Source organism: Periplaneta americana, chromosome 7, assembly GCF_040183065.1.
Source record: "Periplaneta americana isolate PAMFEO1 chromosome 7, P.americana_PAMFEO1_priV1, whole genome shotgun sequence".
NCBI classification, from domain to species: Eukaryota; Metazoa; Arthropoda; class Insecta; order Blattodea; family Blattidae; genus Periplaneta; species Periplaneta americana.
In genome coordinates, this window is record NC_091123.1 from 69,563,776 (window position 1) to 69,585,139 (window position 21,364).

General features: G+C 37.7%; 1 protein-coding gene across 2 annotated transcripts; it reads left to right on the forward strand.

The window, feature by feature from the left end:
- The first annotated feature begins 7,817 nt into the window (after nt 1-7,817).
- Nucleotides 7,818-20,863, forward strand: LOC138702702 (ABC transporter F family member 4-like). 2 transcript variants are annotated; one of them, XM_069830025.1, is made up of 4 exons: nt 7,818-8,062; nt 8,193-8,339; nt 19,443-19,599; nt 20,251-20,863. In XM_069830025.1, exons 2-4 carry the CDS (start codon nt 8,204-8,206, stop codon nt 20,606-20,608), a joined length of 651 nt encoding a protein of 216 aa, XP_069686126.1. In that variant the 5' UTR covers nt 7,818-8,062; nt 8,193-8,203; the 3' UTR covers nt 20,609-20,863. The 2 variants fall into 2 exon arrangements, with proteins under 2 accessions (XP_069686126.1, XP_069686125.1); XM_069830024.1 differs by having other exon boundaries at nt 7,818-8,339.
- The last annotated feature ends 501 nt before the right edge of the window (nt 20,864-21,364 follow it).

Genomic DNA, 21,364 nt, shown 5'->3' on the forward strand with positions numbered 1-21,364 from the left:
ATATGTGTGAATAACTATGGTTTTAATACAATTTTTCTTTGAATTCCGCTTAGACCTTGAAAGTATTAGTTGGACGAAAAGGAGGTACGACAAAATTCCCGTACAGTGAACAGTAATCATCTCACCGTCCGCTATAAAAATTCTACATAGAATTCCACCACCTCTTTCTCCAGAAGAAATGTACTTATTATTATTATTATTATTATTATTATTATTATTATTATTATTAAAAACAAATGTGTCGCGATATCGTGGGCGTTCAGTAAAGTGTGTCGTCAGTCAAAAAAGGTTGGGAACCACTGCCGTAACGAATAGCCATGCCCATACAGCTTTGAGCGGTCGAAGCCATTACTGTATAAGATCTCGATGGACAACAATACGTGGCAGGTCAGTTGACCTTCGGTAACGCAGGGTTTGCAAGTAGGCTACGTATTTATAATAGGAGACGATCCTGCATAACATCAACAAAAAATACCGTTATATACATTGAGGAGTTGTCTTAGGCTGGGTCTACACATTGCGATTTTGCAGGACCCGTTTTATTACCTCCTGCCTGACGGGATGCCCTTCATCGATCTACACATTTCCCACAAAAACGCAATCCCTCGTTTGGGTGATCATAAATTTGAGGCCCAGCCGAAGGTCCGTTATTGTAGTCTGACAGCTAGTCATTCAAAACTGCAAGCTCTGTGTGTGAAGCAGCTAGTTTGCTTAAAGCAGGCCTGCACAAACAGCGCTCAACGAGCGCGCGCGCTCCTTCAGAGCGGGAGAGCTGTGTTTACCGCTCACCGAAACGGAGAGGAAGATACGTCAGAATGACAGACTTGCTAAAGGTAGAGGAGAGGGAAACGACCACTTAGTTATCTAGTGGAGTGCAGTGTGTAGGCCTGTTCTCAGTAACTGTTTCACGTTGCTTACCTACTGCTACAGTACAGTATGGAGGAATCTAAAAGACGAAACATAACATTTAACGATTTACAGCTCGAACTTATTGATCTTCAATGTGACCTAAGGACTAAAGATCGTTTGAATAATACTACTACTCTGGTTGATTTTACAGGACTAAACATTAGCAATAATATCCACGACTACACAGGCTGGCTGTGGAAATGATTGCTATGTTTGACTCAACATTTATATTTGTGAGCAACTGTTTTCTATAATCAACTTTAATAAAGGCAGACATCGAACACCTGTAACTGATGTTTCATTACGATCAGTAGGCTACTGTTTCTTTCAGCTGCCAACAGCATAAAAACCCGTTCTCATGTAATGATAAATAAAAATATAACAAAATGATATTGTACATTTAAGTAGCTATGGAATTTCTATTATTTCTGTAAAATAAATATTTCTTTATCAATTAATAATAGTCCAAGATAGTTTTGCAAACATTGAACGGGAATTCATTTCATAAACACTCTTAATAGTACTTCCTTTTGTATATATTTTGTACGAGATCACCCTTCTTCCAGTCCACCCTTATACTGGGTGTTCAGTTCAAAGTGTGTCATGGCTCGCTGTATGCCGTCATGTGGCTGGCCGATGAGCCAGAGAATTCAATATTCCTACACTTCCGCAAAGGTATATTACCTAGGAGGCAGAGAAGTTGCCTAGCAAGTACGGCGTTCATTCTGAAGAGTACGTACCGATGCGTACGATAACGCCGGTAGTGGCAGGAATGTGAACTGTTTGGAAATACGTACTGTCGGGATATGGGGAGAGGGTTAAGACGATTACTTACGTATTTGTTGACATTAACTTCGACGGTCAACATGGACACGGAGTATTTGATTTGTGTTGTGGAATGTTACCGTACGCAACCGATGATAACAAATACCCTGCGTACGACTTGCCGGCGCAAAACACAGTTCGAAAGAGGTTATGGTAGCACACAGACAGTACAGACCGCCATCTGTTGCTACGACGTTCAAGTTATACCGTACACGTTCTCAAGTTCAGATTGAAGAACGCCTTGAATAATAGGCAACTTGTCTGACATATAAGCTGAAACTCGCTTCAAATCGGTGACTCAACAACAGTGACGTCATGACACATTTTGAAATGAACACCCAGTATAGAGCGCAGCTAATATCAGTATTCCGCTCATGAGCTGTGAGCCGGCTCGGAGAGCGCAAACCTTATGCAGGCCTGGCTTAAAGGGATCAATAGAAAGAAGATTCTGGGTTCATTCTTTTTGTGTCAATGAAGGGTTTGTTAAATTTAAAAATTACTTAAATAAAACAGTAAGAAAATAAGTTTTTATTTTTTTATTTTATCGAATATCCAATTTCTTCGACGAACTCTTGATCATCATCTTTACAGTACTATGTTTCAGAATATCGTTAAGAGTTCTTGTCACCCTATTATCAGCAAAACAATCTCGACAACACATTTTAATTAGGTTCACAGATTACCCGAGAATGTTTGCTAAGAATTTTACAATAGGAGGGTGCCTGGGTAACTGCAACAAAATATACCGTTATTATTTATTACATTGAAAAGTCTCTTCGCCGAAATAGTAGCTTCATTTTCTTAAAACAGACAGAAACATCAACCGTGCCTAACTTTTTTTTCTAAGATAAGACGAGTTTTGCATCTAATAGTTTCATTTTCAACTTTAATTGTTGCTAAATGATACTACATAAAAATTCTAGTTTCACTAATTACAAAAGCGAATTGTGTACAATTACATACAAACCAGAATTACGTATAAGTGAGTTGGAATACGTATAACCCAGGTCCTACCGCATTACGGATGTGAGACAGCGGTTTGTCCGCAGCGAATTTCCCGCTGTAGAAATCAACGAAACGTTCCGCGTTTGGAGCAGTGTTGCCAACCCTGAGGCTTGGCTGGATCGCACAAGTGCTTCCAAATTATCATACTTTTCATTGGATGATCGTACACTACACATAAAACTGGGCCTGTTTGGATTATTTTACCTAAGCCGCTTTGACAGTGTTTTATTTAAACGAGTTTTCAAGTTCTAATAATTAAATATGGGCGCACAAATGTTTTAAACACCCTGTTTTTTGCTTACCTTACGACTAGAGTACGGATTTTTAGGTCATTAAAATGTAATTTTAGGTGCCTAAAATAGGCTTATAAGTGTAGAAAATATTCTCTAAAGAATTGAAAATAAGCTCTACCAAAAAATATGTTTTCTTTAAAAACATGTTCCAAATTATCAGGAATTCACTTCTAGAATTTAATAATTTTAAATGCTTATACACTGTTACCACCACAACTACTAAAAGTACAAGAACAACAAATATCTAACTAGTTATACATAAACTAAACAATTAAATGTGAAAAATAAGTTTTAAACATAAATTCAGTACACAAACAAGTCAAATATAATCAATTTTTACCAAGCCTTGTCCGTTAATGTCCATAATTAGCTTCTCAATAAATTACTAGGCCTAATACTTTTTCTAAATTTTCAACTAAAAAGCAATGCCGTCTGTCACTCAACACAAATTTGTATGCTGGAAATGAACGCTCCACATCCACTGAAGTAGCAGGAGCCTATTTCACTTTTGACACTAGTTGGACAGGAATGTTGCATTGTAAATCCGTGTTCTTCCCTGCTAGGATAACTGAAGCAGTACGCATGTCTTTCAGCCCTACATTTCTCTGCAGAACTTGCTCCAGTTTATCCCGTATCTACGTTATTTCAGGAACCAGGAACATATTTGGAATTTAAAATACAAATTTTCGAAATAAGAATGGGTGTTTTAACCTATTAGAGATAAAACATACTTAATATGTCAAAATAGGAATTTTAGGTGCTATTAAAATATAAATTTTAGGCATCATTTTATTGCAAGTTTTATGAACTTATCTTTTAGGGATTAAAACAGGTTTTTACCTAAAATTCCCCTGTCTACTTATGACAATGCGAGAATTAGAAGCATAATCTTCCTCCTCAGGAGGAACAGCAAGAGAAGAACCAGAACCTACATCTAGCCCTTTCACAGTTTGTTTCATCACCTCACAACCAATCTTTGCGTAAATTTAAGGGTAGTTTATCATATATATACAGGCCTATATTTCTCGTTTGTATTGAAGTACATCAGATGAAGATTTTTGGAAGTAGGGCGTACAGATACGGAATTAAAAAAATTGGCCGAGTCTTGATTGTAGTCTTCCTCTAAGTAGGCAACAAGCTTCGCAAGATTGTCCACAAATAGCATTGTTTACTGCACATGCGCAATGCGTTGTATCTGGGCCTTAGTAAAATTATGTGGCCCAAATTTTGTTTCTGAGTCTGTACTAGGACCACTATCACCATCTTCTTATTTCATTGCCACTGTTCACGTCGGAACTTATGGCAATGACACCTGATTTCTTAACCTGTGCACTACCACGAAACACAAATGGAATAAGGAAGTAATGTTAGACTGTTCCGTGTTCCTTTGTATGTAGATATCGAATATGTTTATTTTCTTTTTCTGTTTCGGGGTTCTCAAAACATTATTACCAACTTCTTACACGCTTACATGACAACAGTATTTATGCTGAGACTATTGAGTCCATATCTCTGAGAAGTTTAGAAATAAACGAAGGAAGAATTTTGTCCGCATCACTTTTGAATAGCCACAAGTAATATTTGATTTCTTAGCGCGTCACTATAACAATGTTTAATGTACGAAAATCAAGTTGTCGCCTAGACCTGGAGACAAGAGAGAATTGTTTATAGTAATTTGTGTTGCGCCAATGAACTGTACAGTACAGTACGATTATTTAGTCCTGACAGTCACCGGAGATGTGCGCCTGGGTCAGGCGAGTCCATTTAGTTACGCCAAGGGGTGTTCGGGTTTGTCACTCGCTTGCCTTCGGAGCGATCGGATGTCATGCGTGCGGTAGAGCCGTATGTTTCTAGTACAATTTAAGCTGTACTGCATTCCTTTACCGACCGCTCGCCCTTATCTCTACTCAGGAACTCTCCTCACTACTCCTATTACTTCCCCTCTTTCGTGTCGCTGAGCTGTCAGGACTAAATAATCGGTCTATACGTCTTGTAGCCAGAAGTGTTACACGCAGAAACTACTTTAAATGCATAAGTGAAATTCCAGATCATATAAAATATAATAGTTACTGGTACTGCAGAAATATACAGGGTGATTCATGAGGATTTACCGTCCTTTACGGAGCTTATTTCCGAAGACATACTGAGCAAAAAATGTCATATAAACATGGGTCCTAATCTAAATATTTTCAGAGTTACACTAATTTGAAGTTGTTAGTAAACTACCTCTTTTCTTTAGTTTTAAGGGTAAAAATAATATTACAAATAGAGGATGAACTATTCAGAAGTGTCATTTCTTTAGTTGGCTAGTGTGTTCTGAAGCTAAAAATATGTTGCAGTGGCGATTCCTCCGTGAAGGATATGAGCATGATCCTACAGTTTAATTTCGTGTCTCTGAGGATAGAAAACATTTTAATTACAGATTTTGATTTTTAATGCATCCCCACGTAATAATTTTCTTCAAACTTTCACTTTCTGTCGTGAGCTGTCGCCACTCCACATCTCAGACCTTAGAAATACTTTCCGAGGAACCACTCAAATATCTTACAGCAAACGGCGGGAAGGTGCGGAGGGCAGGGCATGGCTTATCTTTAACCGTGTTTGAGAATGTGACCGTATATCGTACGACTCTTTTTTCTGGGTTGTGGAGACCTTGTCAGAGACTACAATACGAAGTATACTCTATTTTTTTCATGGAGTGCAGTTTTTTTTATTTTTTTAGTCGGTTATTTTACGACGCTTTATCAACAGCTTTGGTTATTTAGCGTCTGAATGAGATGAAGGTGATAATGCCGGTGAAATGAGTCCGGGGTCCAACACCGTAAGTTACCCAGCATTTGCTGATATTGGGTTGAGGGAAAACCCCGGAAAAAACCTCAACCAGGTAACTTGTCCCGACCGGGAATCGAACCGAGTGCAGTTTCATAGAAAGGACTTTTCCGACAGACCTTCTACTGTCCCCTACTAATTGGTTGTCATAAATAAATGTCTTCCTTACTGTGACGGAAATCTTGTCTTCTCCTGTCAGTAACCAATCACAACCCTCGTTCAGAAGAATTGACAGGTGCCCGTCAAATCCACGTGGAGGCAGAGTTGCCGCATCTTTTCCGAATTCCAAGAATCCCGTCAGTTTCACTGCATAATTTCGAAGGTCACCAGGATTGTGGCAACTGTGCAATGTTGGGACGAGGGGACAGGATGGAATTGTCAGAGTTGTTTGTGTAGGAAGTCATAAATCTGTAAGTGGGTGTTCAAAGGAGCCACCGAACTGCACTCCTTGAAATAAAATAAGGTATACCCTTGCAGCTCCCTAAATGCAGTTTATTGGACATTTTAAAAGAACAGAATAACCGAAATAATAAATAATTTAAAATGATATAATATAAAAAATAAAATGAATAAAACCAAAATTACATTAAAATAAATAAAATAAACTATAATAAAACACAAGAAATAACAGGACTTTCAGATGACAGATCTGCCGAAAGAATACCTGAAGTTGTATTTGATCATTTAGAAGAATTTAACTGTAGCAAGAAATTAATTGCGTATGATCTATTATTATTATTATTATTATGATTATTATTATTATTAGTTTCTGTCTTGGTCATGTCATCAATGTCATATCCTACATACAAAAAATATCACGAGTCGCCACTGGTTAATTGCTTTGTACAGATTTCGTTTTTCAATTTTTAACTAAAAATTACATCATTCTTACGCACTTTCACAAAAATTGTTACAAATCACACGACTTTAGGAACTTGATTCTTTACAGTTTAATTGTGCATTCTAATGTACAGTCTTAAATAATTTACAAGAGTGGCGTGATTTGTAACAATTGTTGCGATCAATGCGTAAGAAAATGTAATTTTGTAGTTAAAAATCGAAAAAAAAAAAAAAAACTGTACGAAGCAACTATGGAATTCACAACACATTTCTGGCTTCAGAATATTAATTAAAGAACTGACACTCCTGAATAGTTCATTCTTTATCTGTAATATTCCTTTACCCTTAAAACTCAAGAATAATGGTATTTTACAAACAATTTCAGCAATGACGCATCCAGGAATTTCTCTTGGGGGTGGTCCAATAAAAGAATGTTAAGTTACATAAATGCAGACACACACACACACACGCATACCTTTTTCTATTTCTTTTTTTACAAAACAAAATCCAGCCTTCTCGGGTTTTTTTTTTTTTTTTTTTAGTTTGTTAATATCTTGTGGAGAAACTGTGATATCGCGATGGATGTCAAATCAAAAGTGTTATGTATATGTAAGTGAATCATTTCGGTGAAATTATAGATAACGGAATTATATACTATCAATGCTTAAAAATTCAGTAAAAATGTTACAATTTGTCACTTTGAGGGGAGGGGGGGAAGGGCCCGGACCCGATGGACTCCCCCCCCCCCCCGTCGGTGCGCTCTTGAATTTCAGATTAATGTAATTCTGAAAATATTGAGATTAGGATAAATGTTTATATGACATTTTTTGCTCAGAATGTCTTCGGAAATAAGCTCCGTAAGAGTCGGCAAATACTCGTGAATCACCCTGTATACGCGTATAAAATTCTAAATATAAATTGTAACAGAATTTTTTTAATTCCTTCTTTTAACATGCTTTTTTTCCCCCTATTTGCCAACAGTATCGTACATTTTGCGTACTATTCATGGTTTGGATCGTACGATCCAGATCGCACGGTTGGCAACACTCATCTGGAGCGAGCCACACGTGTTGTTATCTGCTGCGCCACCCGGCTAACTGTCGAGAGCGCTGCGAAACGGGGCTCGCACCGTGTGCGGTCTTCGACATCCGCTCCGTTCAGCCGCAGTGACTGCATCGCGCGATCTGACCGGACGACAGGACAGCCGGAAGGCAAGCCCAGCACGTACATTTCAGTGAGAGCTTGCAACCCGTATACTGCGGCCGCACCGTTCTGATTGTTTTCTCTTTCGTTACGTTTGTTTATACACATTCAACAATCTAAGTCATATTATCGCTTGTGTAGTATCTTTGGGTATATCGGTAGGCAGTGGACTATTGTTGTGATTCTGTTTCTCTTGTCATGTTATAATATTAGGCCTACATACATTTATTTTAACTGATTTTGTCCTGTGCGAAGCCAGCAACATGTTCTATGTTGATAAATTTATAGAGAGCGTGAAAATGCATCCAGCAATTTGGAATTGTGGATCAGCAGAGTATATGAGCCGAAATCTGAAAGAAGAAGGCTGGAACAACATTGGAGAAGTTATGTTTCCTACATGGTATGAACTAACGGATACGGAGAGAGCAGAGAAAGGTAAGGAAACAATCCACAATTATTACTTACTTACTTACTTACTTACTATCAAAACATTTGGAATCCATGACATCATTCCAAAAATAATTACTTCAACCATTAAAGGGTCTGTGGCAATTCTGAAAAATCATTTATACGGAATATCATAATACCCCCCCCCCCCTTTTCTATTCGTTAGTGTGTGATTGTTACAAATATATGTACAAATTTATTATTTCTTAAACTTAAGCTCCTAGTTCACATTTAAATTTGGCTCATCTATCTTACTGTAATCATTACTATTCTTATATGTGTGTTATTCTGTGTTTTTGGCAACCCAGGATGCCTGGGCAGACTATTTCTTGAAATAAATTATATATATTACTTACTTACTGGCTTTTAAGGAACCCAGAGGTTCATTCCCTATCCTGAGCAAGATTAATCCAGTCTCTACCATCATATCCTACCTCCCTCAAATCCATTTTAATATTATCTTCCCATCTACGTCTCGGCCTCCCCAAAGATCTTTTCCCCTCCGGCCTCCCAACTAACACTCTATATGCATTTCTGGATTCGCCCATACGTGCTATGTCCTGCCCATGTCAAACGTCTGGATTTTATGGTCCTAATTATGTCATGTGAAGTATACAATGCGTGCAGTTCTGTGTTGTGTAACTTTCTCCATTCTCCTGTAACTTCATCCCTCTTAGCCCAAATATTTTCCTAAGAACCTTATTCTCAAACACCCTTAATCTCCGTTCCTCTCTCAAAGTGAGAGTCCAAGTTTCACAACCATATAGAACAACCGGTAATATAACTTTTATAAATTCTAACTTTCAGATTTTTTGACAGAAGATTAGATGACAAAAGCTTCTCAACCGAATAATAACAGGCATTTCCCATATTTATTCTGCGTTTAATTTCCTCCCGAGTGTCATTTATATTTGTTACTGTTGCTCCAAGATATTTGAATTTTTCCACCTCTTCGAAGGATAAATCTCCAATTTTTATAGTTCCATTTCGTGCTATATTCTGGTCACGAGACATAATCATATACTTAGACTTTTCGGGATTTACTTCCAACCCTATCGCTTTACTTGCTTCAACTAGAATTTCCGCGTTTCCCCTAATCGTTTGTGGATTTTCTCCTAACATATTCACGTCATCCGCATAGACAAGAAGCTGATGTAACCCGTTCAATTCCAAACCCTCTCTGTTACCCTGAACTTTCCTAATGGCATATTCTAGAGCGAAGTTAAAAAGTAAAGGTGATAATTATTAGAAACATTAATTAATGTAGGCAGACTCTTGTTAGTCCGGATTTTGGCACTAGAAGCAAGCACACACACACACACACACACACGATTGCTCATTCCAATGTCATGAAATAACAACATAAAATGAGAAAAACCACCCAGTGTTACCAACTAGATTCTTAAAAACCCGCTATGACAGAGTGCAGAAACCGCCAAATGGCTATACTGTCAATGTAAAACAGAAATTATTGTGTACATGCTAAAAATACCCGCTAAAACTCCATATCAGCAATATAAATTTCATAAATTTTATCCCCTGGCCTAAAGTAACACAGAAAAACGATAGACCTAGCGGGAAAACTGTTGAATTAGCAACACTGCAACCACCAGAGCCTTCACAGTCGAAAAGACATTTTTGGTAATGACCGCTAGATGGAAGTACAGTTGCTCCATGCAATATGCAATTCCATAATACTAGTGACAGACTACAGTCGCTAATCGCGATTATCACCAATTGCGATTACCGAAAATGTGTGGACACGCTTGGTCCCGTTTAGTCAATAACTTAATTAACATAGAGGGAACAACTTTTTCCATATTCATACTTTTATGTTTGTTTCCCTCCTGGACATCTGAAGTGCATACTTTATTTCGATGTTTGTTAACTGTTTTTTTTTTCTTTTTTTTTTTTTAATTGTTGTTTCTTGCAGCTTGATATGGGAATTCATTTGTTTAATTTTTTTTAGAGATTTTATAATCTATATAATTTAAATCATTAGGCCTACTATATATATTATTTTGTAATGAAACATATTTTTAAAATGAACCCTAACCTCAATAATATCGCCGTAATGGAAACTGAAATTTAAAATCTGCAAAATAAATCAGTTGGGCCTAATCCAAGCTTTATTGAAATGAAACATCTTCCTGCAACTTTCTGTCACCCTCCATATACGAATAATTCGTCTGTCATTTGTTAATACAAATTACTGTTTCCATATCTGCATTTAATTTCTCCATTACTTCCAGTAGTAACCAACTGTCATTTTCTAGCCATTCACTTCGTTTTCTTTTCTCTTCCATATAATACAATGGAAGAGGTAACAAAATTCCTCAGCAGAAGCTATCACGACTTCCTAAATAATTGAAATCAAGGTGATTCGAAACCAAAGTTTACTCAAATCTTACTTTTGTCCACTGGGCCGTGCCTCAGTGCGATTGTCTTGTTCTGGAAACACAATTAAGCTTCTAGGGTTATAACGTGGTTTCTTTCGTAGTCACTAGATGGCAGAATACTGAAATTGATAAAAGTGGTTGCCTTGAAAGTACATTAGGCTGATCAATCTGTTCTATGTGGTCAGGGCTAGAAGTTAAGAATGACACCGAATTTAGTTAAATAGATGTTAAAGTACTTACTGCTAACTTTACCCAGTACAATTACTAGCTGATGATTATCAGGGTTGCCAGATTCTCTCATCAGGTATCCAGGACAGGGGATGATACTGCGTTCCTACCTTAACGTGACTACATATTTGAATTATTCAATTTGCAATGCAATAAAATCCCTCGTAACCGGCACCCAAATAACCGGCAATACCAAAACAACGGCACTTTTGACTGCGTCAAAAAAAAATGTTTAAATCTGTCACATTACCACAGTCTGGGCAGTCAGTGTTGCCACATTAGGAAGATCGCACGAACTTTAATTTTCAGTGAATATTCGAACCTAAAATTAGTGTATTATGCATTTGTGCTGTGTGATGTGTTTTAATAAGGAAAATCCACACAGTTTTTATGTTTATTCAGTTATGAGCAAGTGATAGAGAAATAAGCTTCACATGGCTCCAGTTTCAACATTTGGCACCATGAAATAGGCCTACGAACTTTTTTGTTTGTATATACCGATATTTACTCAATTATCCGGCAAAATCTCGTATCCGGAACTAGCCTGGTCCCTTTGATGCCGGTTAAGAGGAATTCTACTGTACAACTGATTTTATTCGTTTTATGTGTTTTAACTAATTATACAGGGTCTAAACTTTTGATTTCGTTGCATTTTTTGCTATATAATGAAATTTCCTTTGAATTACTTATGAAATCTGGAAAAATGTCATATTAGAGCCTGATCTATACAGAAAAAATGCTTGATACAATTTTTAAATCCTATCAATAATAAATCAACTTCTAAAGAGAAAAAAGAATAAAGATGCTATATAATGTCTAATACATACTGTTGTTTAGTCAACCGTCCGAAGACAGGTCTGGACCTCACAAGTGATACCAAGAAGGCACCACTTATGAGGCAATTAGTCCAGGAGATAACGGGGTAGGGTAGCCAGGTCCTTTCCCCCTCCATTGTATGCATCGCCGACTAGCTACATATTACACTAGTCAGATTTCAGATGCATACAAATAAAAATTGTTCTTTCTCTTACACATATCGTCAAGTGAAATGTACTGCCTAATAATAGATATAAGTTACATATGAGCCAGTGTTTCAGTCAGAGGATACTTATGGTCCGTCCCAGGAATCTGTAGAGTAGGAAGACGAAATAAAACCTCTGCGCAAGTAGTACGTATGTGGAAGGGCTAGGGTCAATGGCGCTCTGGGGGGAGGCATTGGTTGAACGAAGCTACCAATCGCTTGCAGGAAGGGGATCATTTCTATCTGAACTCACTACCACGAGCATCTTGCCTTTAGCAGCCTCGAGTTGATGCTGCCCGCAATACACTCCGGCACAGATAGACTCCGCCCCCATATGCGCCAAGTCACTCTAAGATTCCAGGGACGGGCCATAGTATTATCGTTTTTATTTCAGAACAACCGGATAGAGGTGCCAGGCAGCATTAACGACGACATTGAACATATAGGTTGGGCAGAGTCTTGAAAAAATTAATGAGGAAGTTTAAAAATAATTTGATATAAATGAGCAAAAAAATTATATTTTTCCAATTCTTTTGACACTTTGGGACAAATATAACTCAATCCAGGACCAGGACACACCATTAAAATTTAGAATAATCCTGGGAAATCCAACACGTCTGGCAACCCTGATGATTACTGATACAAACATATTTTTGGATTGTGTGTAGTATATGTGAAGACGTGGAATCAAAATTAATGTTTTTCCTCCGCATGAAACAGAAGAAGTTTGGTATTAAAAAAATAGAACATTATTTAATCATTTATATAAACACAGCACCGAGCGGGCTAGCGGCGTGGTAGAAGGCTGGCCTTGCATTCGGGAGGTCCGGGGTTCGATCCCAGGGGCCGCAATCCTAACTGAGGTTTTTCATGGTTTCCTCAGTTATTTCCAGGCAAATGCCGGGATTCTACCTCGAAAGAGAATGAGTGTCTACTACTGTCTAGTATGGACTTGAATGCAGGTGTATATGTGAAATATCTGACATCACTGAATTCGACATCTAAATTATCTACAGTGTATTTGTCACCCGACAGAATATTAGCTGCCTGACAGAATGAACTGAATCCACTGTTTTTTTGTAATACAGATTTCATTTCTGCACACACTTTGTTGCCTACATCGTCTTGTATACTATTTAGTTTAGATACAATGTTATTCATTACTGAAACTTGTTCCACCAGTTTAACTCCACTCTTTTCTAAACTTTCAATTGGATGAGCAATAAATCCAAAATTTGACACAATATAATGACACTGTTGTTCAATACTTGGGTCACAAAGAAGTAATTGAACCACAGCTATAGAAGCTGCGACATTCTTGTCGAACATATCTATCACCTTCTTTACGCTGGGAAAATATTCATGCAAGTATCTGCATGCTTGCAGCCAGGATCCCCACCGTGTTAAAACAGGAACGGGCGGAAGAGGCACTCCAGGACACTCATTCCTGAATGTAGTAACACGAGCTGGAGCATTTATAAATACTTTCTTCACATTTGAAACTAATCTATCTACTTCTGGAAACTGACGTCTAACCTCCTCTCCTGTTCTGTGGTAGCATGGGCGAGACAAGTGATGTGTACCATCTTTCTGTATGTTGTTTTCAATGTAGTTACTGCCTTTAACATATAGGATGCTGCATCGGCAACAATTAGAAGTACTTTGTCATGCTCTATACCTGATGGTCATAATACTTGCATTGCATGTTGAAAAACCCCGCATATTGTAGAATTGTTCACAACATTTATCACATCACACGAAAGTAGGTATGGTCCATCAGGGCCTTCCGGATTCAAAATCCCAACAATCACATTAACTACATGCCGCCCAACAGCATCCGTCGTCTCATCAATTGACACCCAGATGTGTTGGTTTGTTAGTTTACCTCTGATCTCAGTAATGCATGTGTTGTAAGTTTTCTCAACATAGTACTTTCGTAACGTAGTCTGATGTGGAATTTCTCTTCCAGTGTATTTCTGTAAAAACTCGCGGAACGCCGTATTTGCGAGTTTGTTAAATGGTATGTCGGCAGATATAAATATCTTATACATGTCTTCATAAAATGTTTAATTTGATATAGGGTCCTTCTGCACATTCCCTTGTTCCAGCCGTTTATGTTCCATTGTACTTACGTGTTTTTGAACATTATATTCCTTGTTTTTAGCAGACGTAATGCTGACATTGCAAAGTTTACAATAGAGATTGTTATTTAGAATGCAGAATATATCTTAACCATTCTGTGAAACTAAATATTCTAGTTTCCAGACGTGTTTCTTTCCTTCTGAGCCATACTTTGGAGCGCACTACACTTAACGACAGTCTGTACTTGAATGAACTGTACCGCGGACGTTGTGTCTCTCCCTACACACATACACTTGCGTACTTTGTGTTGGCTTTCTTTCACTGTAAACATGCTCCAGTGTCACAGGCCTAATTATCACAGTCTAGTATATACAGTCAATAGGTAGTAAATATGCATCCATAACCACTAGGATTGCTAATATCGCCTCATTATAGACAATGCGAAATAGTACCGGCACTATCTATTGTTCCTAGCACCCTCACAACTCAAGCTTTGTGATTGTATGTACTAGACTGTGGTAGACCTATTATTGTGAGTTACGAGAAAAAGAAAACAGACTAAAGCATTAATGCGAGAGCTGTGGTACGAACTATGAGGATCCGAGTGCACGCAAGAAGCGGCATGAGTAGCACCGATTTTCAAGTCATTATAGTCATATTTCGTAAACCAGGAAAATGCAAAACGAACGACTATCACCACGTTTAACGGACAAAAATGAACTTAAACATGCATTTTCACTAAATTCAAGCACCATGACATGATTCGGTTCCCTCGTGAGTGGGCAGCATGTCACGCAGACTGTCCGGATTCGAGTCCCGTCAGGCCTGGGATTTTTCATATCCATAGTAGCACTTGTGGCGGACAAGGTCGTAGTTGGGTTTTTCTCGCGGTTTTCCCGTGTTCCTATATTAGACATCTACATCATTCTATCAACAGTTCTCCATTTCGTCCTCATTCCTTAGCATTCCCCGAACGCTGGCTGGCGACGCACGGTTTGGGTTTGGGAATGCGCCTAACTTGAGGGTTAGCGCAATAAATCTTGAAAGGTCGCAGTGCTGGGTCGTAATGCCCTCTTCCGAAATTCCATTCCATTACATAGATATATAGTAGCTTCAACGGTGTTAGAGTAATAAGGTAGTTTTTTCAATAGTGTACTTAAACATGCTATAGCAGGGATGTCGAACAGCGCTCTCAAACTGTGAAACGATTAATACTGTTTCCTACCGTAGCTGAGCTGAAACGACAGTCAGTCAGCTGGCTGTAGCAGTGTTCTATGTATACGCAGTGTGTTTATCAACTCTGGCTGCTGGTATGGATATGGAACGACGATTCAATAGTGAGTGGACAGATAAATATCTATTTATCTTAAAGGACGGAAAGGCACATTGCTTAATATGTAGAAAAGAACTTGGATACGTTAGCCATCATAGTATTAAAATACATTTTAATTCTACACGTCATGCTGAAGCTTATGGACTAGAAAAGTTATCCGGTTTCACTCGTAAAAAGGCTGTAGAAGAATTAAAATCAAGATTGAATTCAGAAAACCTTCCATCATCATCGGGTGTTAGTAGAATAAGCTTGGTTCGTGCTAGCTACAAAATTTGTGAAATTATTGCAACGGCTTCAAAGCTATTTACTGACGGAGAATTTGTGAAAAGCTGTCTCATAGCTGTTGCAAAAGGAATATGTCCGGATTACGTTAATGATTTTAAATCTATATATTTGTCTCGTAATATTGTTGCAGAGCGCGTATCCTAAATGGGGGATAACTTGGAGGAGCAACTGATAGCAAGAATGAAAACTTTCACTTATTACTCACTATAGCTCTTGATCAAAGTACCGACCGGAAAGATACGGCGCAGCTAGCTACAGTGTATTCATAAGGAGTGTCGACTCAGATTTTAATGTTCATGGAGATCTTTAGATGTCATTTCACTAAAGGATCGAACTCGAGGAGGAGATATTTTAGAATCTGTAACAAAAACTATGAACAAATTTCAAGTCACGCTAAAAGTAATTAATTTTATACATCAAAACAGTTTACGTTTCTGAACTTGAAGTTGTACTGCTACTGCACATATACACAAAGTTTATATTTTAAACATGATATTAAGAACATTATTATTATGATTTATTTCCGTCACTAACGAACAACATTCATGGAATGACCAAGTAGATAAAACTCCATTATTATTATTATTATTATTATTATTATTATTATTATTATTATTATTATTATTATTATTATCATCATCATCATCATGTAGGCTACATTCTTTGTTTATCAGAGTTCATCAAGTGCAAATCAAAACTGAGTTCCTAATCAATTGGTAAGATGTATAAAAGCTATCCAAATACCAGCCGCCGCAATTTCGCTTTTGTTTACGATCATTCGGCCGGACTGCCTGCTGCCTGTGTTCAACCGTTGCACGGGAAGGGAGGAGTGAAGGCTCTGCAGTTCACAGCTCGAGAGCGCTGTTCGACATCCCTGTCATAGATGAATGAGTCGATGGGTCATGGATGGATGATTAATTGATTGATTGTAGTGAGAGAAAAATTATCAATTAAATAGTAGGCCTACCTACACGATAACAATCGCGTCCTTGCAAGGGCTCTTGGAACTTCTGCATTGTTCAATGTGATCTGCCTTTGCCATCCACCCACAAAGAGTGAGAAACAACTCGAATACTCGTTAAACCGAACTTGAGACACTTCGTGAGACGGAAAAGCTTTGCATACTGACTACAGTGCCAAGCGTTCAATAGCAATATATAGCCTATATAATAATTTCTATTTTTTGTAACCGGTTGTGCATGACTCTATTACATAACTCTATTTAATTAAAAACTGCATTAAGCAGATTTTGAACCGGGCCCTCTCAATTATTCATGTTTATCATTTCAGGATACACTGACTCGTAGATATTGAATGCAAACAAAATCCACCCAATAGTTTGGGACAAATCGCTGTATACAGAAAGCATGTACGAAACCACTTTTTCGGTCTCCAGGATGCTGAAAATATGTCTGAAAATCTCTAATTAGGCTATATACATTTTTTACAGTATTACCATACATTCTCTTTACATTTCGTGTTATGAAAAAGTAAAGGCAAATATTATTAATTCAGCTGACGGCGCGTTTTATCGACAAAATTTATTTCGAACTTCTTGATTTGATTTGATTTGGGGAATACGTCGGGACTACTAAAGTTGAGCGGAAATCAATTTTTTTACTTGGTTATTTAACTACGCTATATCAACTACTAGGTTATTTAGCGTCGACGGAATTGATAGTGAGATGGTATTTGGCTAGATGAGGCCGAGGATTCACCACGGATTTTCTGACATTAGCCTTACGGTTGGGGAAAACCTCGAAAAAACCCAACTAGTTAATCAGCCCAAATGGGGATCGAACCTGCGCCCGAGCGCAGCTCCAGATCGGCAGGCAAGCGTCTTAACCGACTAAGCTACGCCGGTAATCGAAATCAATAATAAATAACTCTAACCTTGTCAGAGAACTCAGTCACTTAGTTACCCCTCATCTAACCTAACCTAAACTTGTCACATTCCTCGACCTCACACAATTTATACAGGGTGTTTCAAAAATACGGGGCATAATTTCAGCTATGTATTTCCCACATGTAGACAATCAAAATAGTTCATTACAACACGTGTCCGGAAATGCTTTATTTCCGAGTTATGGCCTTCACAACATTGAAATTCACAGGAACGTTTTTCTTTCCGCAGGTCGTTGCCTTCAAAGGAGACATTAAGAGGGCACTCTGACAGTTCATTCCGAGGCGAAGGTTACAATCAGTGTTGTGTAGGCGTTAGACTGTGCGACATGTATTCAAATCAAGAGCTGGCAGAGATACTCTTCATGTACGGTAAGGCGGACGGCAATGCTGCACTGGCTCGTCGTTTGTACCAGGAGAGGTACCCACAGCGACAATGTCCAGATCGGAAGACATTTGTACGTCTCCATTACCGTCTGTGCGAGTATGGAAAATTTAACTCTCCTGCACACTTCAGTCGTACGGCTCGCCGGTATTTGGATCGAAGGTTTCCTGATCAATGGATAGGTAGAGGTGGCCCAATTGCTTGGCCTCCACGCTCACCTGATCTGAACCCTCTCGATTTCTACTTGTGGGGCCATTTAAAATCATTGGTTTATTCGTCTCCGGTGCCTGATTTGGAATCCCTTCGGAATCGAATTGTGGCATGTTCTGAGGACATACGCAATACTCCTGGAGTTTGGGATCGTGTTCGCAGGTCAATGAGACATCGATGTGAGGTCTGTATTCAAGCAGGAGGTGGACATTTTGAACTTCTTCTGTAATGACAACGACCTGCGGAAAGAAATACGTTCCGGTGAATTTCAATGTTGTGAAGGCCATAACTCGGAAATGAAGCATTTCCGGACACATGTTGTAATGAACTATTTTGATTGTCTACATGTGGGAAATACATACCTGAAATTATGCCCCGTATTTTTAAACACCCTGTATATCCCCTCAACTAACCCACTCTAGCCTTGTCACATTCCTCTGTCTCACGTCGCTTAGCTATCTTCTCATCTAACCCACTAACCTTGTCACATATATCTCGCTTCATATCAATTATGAATTATCTATCCTTTAACACGTAATATTTACGGAAATACAAAGGTAGAGGACAAAAAATAATGCAATACGATTCCCACGATCACACATTACCAATAAAATGTGCCAAATAGGCCTACCACAAACACACCAACTTCAGTCACCTGTTGTCAACAGCTATAACGCACACTGATTATATAGCTATGTTTCAGTCGTAAATACTAACTAGGTAAAATGAAAATTATTGCTTTCCACCGAGTTTTAGTCAAATCAAGGAGTTCTGAATAAATATCGTCGAGAAAACGCCCTGATAGCTGAAGTAAGTAATTACGAAAGTAAATATTTTTGTACTTGGTAAAACAGTGACCTGCATTGGATTCTATAACTAATGATTTCCATCACCAACCCAGTTCTGGAAGTTTGATTTTTAATAGAACGTGTCAGCTATTACTAACCAAATTTCGTTTGTTAGTTCAGGCATTTAAGTTTCTTTTAGGTAAACCACAAATTCTGGCAAGTTTCACGTACTACGTATTTTAGCCAAGGTTTTCTTTCTGTATAGACTTTATATATTGCAATGTATTAAAATTTATGCTTTTATTTCAACACTCAAATATCTGAAAAGTAACTAATGAAAAATTGTTTTTATATTATATTTTATTAAATAACATGTTCAACCTCCTGTGTACTAATTTATGACCGGGGGAATTGCGCCATGTTTTTAATTGTAAAAATTAATTTGCTTTCCATTGCAGGAAAACTACTTAAGGATAAATGGCGACACATTAGGGACAATTACATGAAATTTATAAACCCAGAGACAAGTCCAAACGCAAACCTTAAAAAGAAGAAGAAGAAGTATGTTTACGCTGATTCTCTGTGTTTTTTGCAACATTTGGTGAAGAAAAGAAGGTACGTGAATGATATCTCTTGTTAACGATTTCTTAAGTATATTTGTTGCATCTAAATGTAATTAATAATCCCACTGTGTATGACTGGGAACTCCAGCCCTGCAAAGAATTTGAAATGATGGAGCTCAAAACTCACCCATTCCACTGTTGTTATGGTTGAAATGAAGCGGGTGCTACATCTACAGTACAAAAGGTATATCTGGCCGTGCGAATGTCACGATCCTAGATGCGCCGTAGTAAAGAGGAAGTGACGTAAACTCACCTAGTCAAAAAGCTTCAGTTTTATTTTGTTTCAGAGTTCTTACTTTTTATTTTAAAAGAGTTTTCATATGCGCATTAAGTAAACAGTAGCCAAATAAATAAATAGCAGGTAGCAAGGAGGGAGGTAAGATCTGTCCTGTGATCTTGTCATGTGCCGTGACTATCACCAATGAGTATGAAGGGGGAACAAGTGAAAACAAATGAAGAAAATCCATTTGATTAATTAATTAATTGACAATAAAATACAAAACAATAAACAAAGACGTATTCACGCAATGATAGAGATTCTCAGAAGTCGCTGTTATTTTCTATTTTCTAATACGGTATAATCACCACTCTTTCAACTACTATTTCTCTCATTAATTTACCCTCTCACTTTTTTTTGTTTCAGAACACGTAGTGTCAATCAAGAAAAAGAAGAAGAAGAAGAAGAACAACAACAACAACAAGAAGTTAACACTTCACAAAAACAAGTAATGGTGAATAGTGTTGCTGAAAAGCTTAGTACCTCTCTGAAACCAGCACCAAGAACAAGAAAATACGAAGATGTAAGAGATTTTCAAAAAGAACTTGTGGTGAAGCTTAATAAACAGAAACCTGAGGATGAAGATGCTGATAGAGCATTTTTGTTATCCCTCTTACCGGATTATAGAAAATTAAATGATGATCAGAAAATCGACTTCCGCATTCATGCATTGCAATTCTTTAGAGACATCCGGCGTGGACAGAACACGAAATGCAACACATAATCCATTTCAACAAACTACATTGCCTAACTCTCCATATTATTACTTGCGTACAACACAACCACTATATCCCTAAGTCCTCAAGTGGACAGAGTCTTTTCAAGGACAGCATCTCCATGCTCACATAATTCAAATCAGTGAAAATTCTGCGATGAACAATGTAATTTTTTAAGTTTTCATTTCTTCTTTCCGTACAATAAATTATATTAACAAAAAAAAATGTATTTTCAAAGTTTTTTTATAATAAAACTTTCTTCAAACTAGACTCAGAATTTTTGTTAGTTTATCTCCTACACATTATTAGGTAATATTTACTACTACTACTACTACTACTACTACTACTACTACTACTACTACTACTACTACTACTACTACTACTACTACTACTATTACTACTACTTACTACTACTTACTTACTACTTTCTACTACTTACTACTACTTACAGGAGTGGATCAGGACAGCACGTTTGCACATCTTTTTATGTTAGGTTAGGTTAGGTTAGGTTAGGTTAGGTTCTTTTCAAACTGAAATGACGAGTGAAGCGTACAGTTAGGTTAGGTTCTTTTCAAACAGAAAAGACGAGTGAAGTGTACAGTTAAAATTACTCTAACCTAACCTAACCTAACCACGAGTGAAGAGTACAGTTAAAATTACTCTAACCTAACCTAACATAAAAAGGAGATGTGCAAACCTGCTGTCCTGATCCACTCCTCTACTTACTACTACTTACTTACTACTACTTACTACTACTTACAACT

Excerpts from the sequence above, each read along its gene's own strand:
- LOC138702702 (XM_069830024.1), top strand. The coding sequence starts at position 8,168 with ATGTTCTATGTTGATAAATTTATAGAGAGCGTGAAAATGCATCCAGCA. Across the intron at positions 8,340-19,442 it reads TACGGAGAGAGCAGAGAAAG|GAAAACTACTTAAGGATAAA; the intron begins GTAAGGAAACAA and ends TTTCCATTGCAG. Across the intron at positions 19,600-20,250 it reads CATTTGGTGAAGAAAAGAAG|AACACGTAGTGTCAATCAAG; the intron begins GTACGTGAATGA and ends TTTTTGTTTCAG.